The following is a 1,996-nucleotide window of genomic DNA, read 5'->3' on the forward strand; positions in this document are numbered from 1 at the left end:
TATATATATATATATATATATAAAAAACACATGTATGCCATTGTTTTCTCATGGCACACAAAAACTTAAGGACAATATAGCTCTCATTTCAAAGACAAATGTAAAAGTTTACTCCTATGGTGGGGAAAAATACTTGCGTTCACTTGACTTGTTGCTGCATGGAAGGGTGGTGTTTTTTGTTTGTTTGTTTTTTTTTTAACTGAAAATTTGGCTAGTGGGGGCTGCTTTCAAGATGTGTAGACACAGGACAGTCTTCAAATCTGTAAAAGCAAACTTCTTGATTGATCGTTATTTTTGTTCTGCAGTGTAATGTTCAGGGTCAGAAATGCCTTATGTGGATCGTCAGAATCGCATTTGTGGTTTCCTAGACATCGAAGAAAATGAAAATAGTGGGAAGTTTCTACGGAGGTACTTCATACTGGACACAACAGAGGACAGTCTGGTATGGTACATGGATAATCCACAGGTAAGACAGCTAGAATAAAATTGTTGCTGTTTAAAGAAGTGAAATATACTTTATCCTACAGGAGATACAATAGGAATGTTATAGAAGCAGAAGCTTGAAGGAAAAGCTTTTGAGTAAACTATTAATATGTAGTTAAATCATATGGATCCTGTTTTCTTGATTATGCTACGATGTAAAACCACTTGTGTAAAGGGAAAATCATAATTCATATTTCACAGCGTAAATAGTTTTGTTAGCGTTTAAAGTTGACAGTCGAACTTTGAAAATTCATGGAGATCTTTGTACCAACACACTAGATCTCATGATGCAGCTGCTTGTCCCTGAGGAACCAAATGTCCGCGCTCGTCTGGATGCGTCCTATGAATCTGTGACCCACCAGAACCCCCAGATCCTTCTCTGCAATGCTGTTGCTTAGCAGATCATCTCCCTTTCTCTTCCTCTTGCTGCCCCCGCCAGTGTAGCACCTTAACTGTCCTTGTTGAATTTCATTTTGTTGTCTCTAGCCTCATTTGAAAGTCTATTACGATCTTTTTTAATTATCCTCTGAAGAAGGGGTATCAAACTTGCCACACCCATTGGGTCAGATCTAGATGCAATAGTGGTGACAAGGTGAGTGGTAGTTGCTGGGATTACCAGAGTGGTTGCTTGCCCTGTGCTGCTTGCACCAGATTTTGGCAGCGGGCTGTGCCCCTGAATTCCTTGCTCCTCTACCAGCCCTGTGGGCTCCACAAGATTTTTGTAAATTTGACACCTCCCATTTTTGTTCTCTGTGTACATGGTCCAGGAAGCTCTCTATCCTGTTATCGTAATTATGAAGAAAAATATTATATAGCATTGGACAGACTGTATAGAACCAACTTCACAGCTACTACCATTTTGACATTGATCCACTTGGAGTTACTCTCTGCTTGTGGCTTTTTAGCTTGTTTCCACCTAAAGGTAATTTTATCCACATGCTATTGTCAGTTCTTAAGTGTGGTGGCTTTTCTTTTTGTGCAGACTGAAGTTTGTTTGTTTGTTCTCATACCAGAAATTAAGGTTAGATGTTAAAATTGCAGCTGGAGGGAACTATTATTAGACATTAACTTTCCAAAACATGAACAAAAATTATTTTCAATAGTCCAAAACCTTATGTACCGTAAATACTCTCTTGCTTGTCTCTGCTGTAATTCTGTTACATTTTAAAATTGGTTCATCTGAAGCTGTTATAGGTAAGTGCGGTTCCTGGCTCCAAGTCTTGAGGTTTGAAATGACTGTGCTTAAAATCAACTTGGCATATGTGAGGAATGGAAAATTATTAATCTGACCTAACTGAATGATATTTTAAGGTCTGTTCTGCAAATCAGTTAGTCAGAAATAAATGACTTGTTTTCTTTGTAGTGGTATATAGCTTTCAGAACTAATAGCTTTCAGAACTAATTCTCATAATTACATATACTTTATAACTGGAGGAATGACAATGTAAAAGCAACCATTCCAAATTAAGGTCATGTTTGACAAACTCTCTAGAAGCAATCTCTGACAACACTT

The 1,996-nt window shown here is 37.7% G+C and overlaps 1 protein-coding gene across 5 annotated transcripts in view; it reads left to right on the forward strand.

Annotated features, from left to right (window-relative positions):
• The window catches only part of PLEKHA1 (pleckstrin homology domain containing A1), a 90,386-nt gene that overhangs the window by 35,842 nt on the left and 52,548 nt on the right, over nucleotides 1-1,996 (forward strand). For 2 of the 5 annotated variants that reach the window (XM_019502945.1, XM_019502946.1), the window contains exon 1: nucleotides 179-466. In XM_019502945.1, the coding sequence (XP_019358490.1) occupies nucleotides 326-466 (141 nt within the window). In that variant the 5' untranslated portion in view covers nucleotides 179-325. Of the gene's footprint in view, nucleotides 1-177; nucleotides 467-1,996 lie in introns of those variants that run through there. The other 3 variants (XM_019502944.1, XM_019502947.1, XM_019502943.1) reach the window with 3 other exon arrangements.

This window comes from Gavialis gangeticus, unplaced genomic scaffold, assembly GCF_001723915.1.
Source record: "Gavialis gangeticus isolate Ggan-Ray unplaced genomic scaffold, GavGan_comp1, whole genome shotgun sequence".
In the NCBI taxonomy this organism is placed as follows: Eukaryota; Metazoa; Chordata; order Crocodylia; family Gavialidae; genus Gavialis; species Gavialis gangeticus.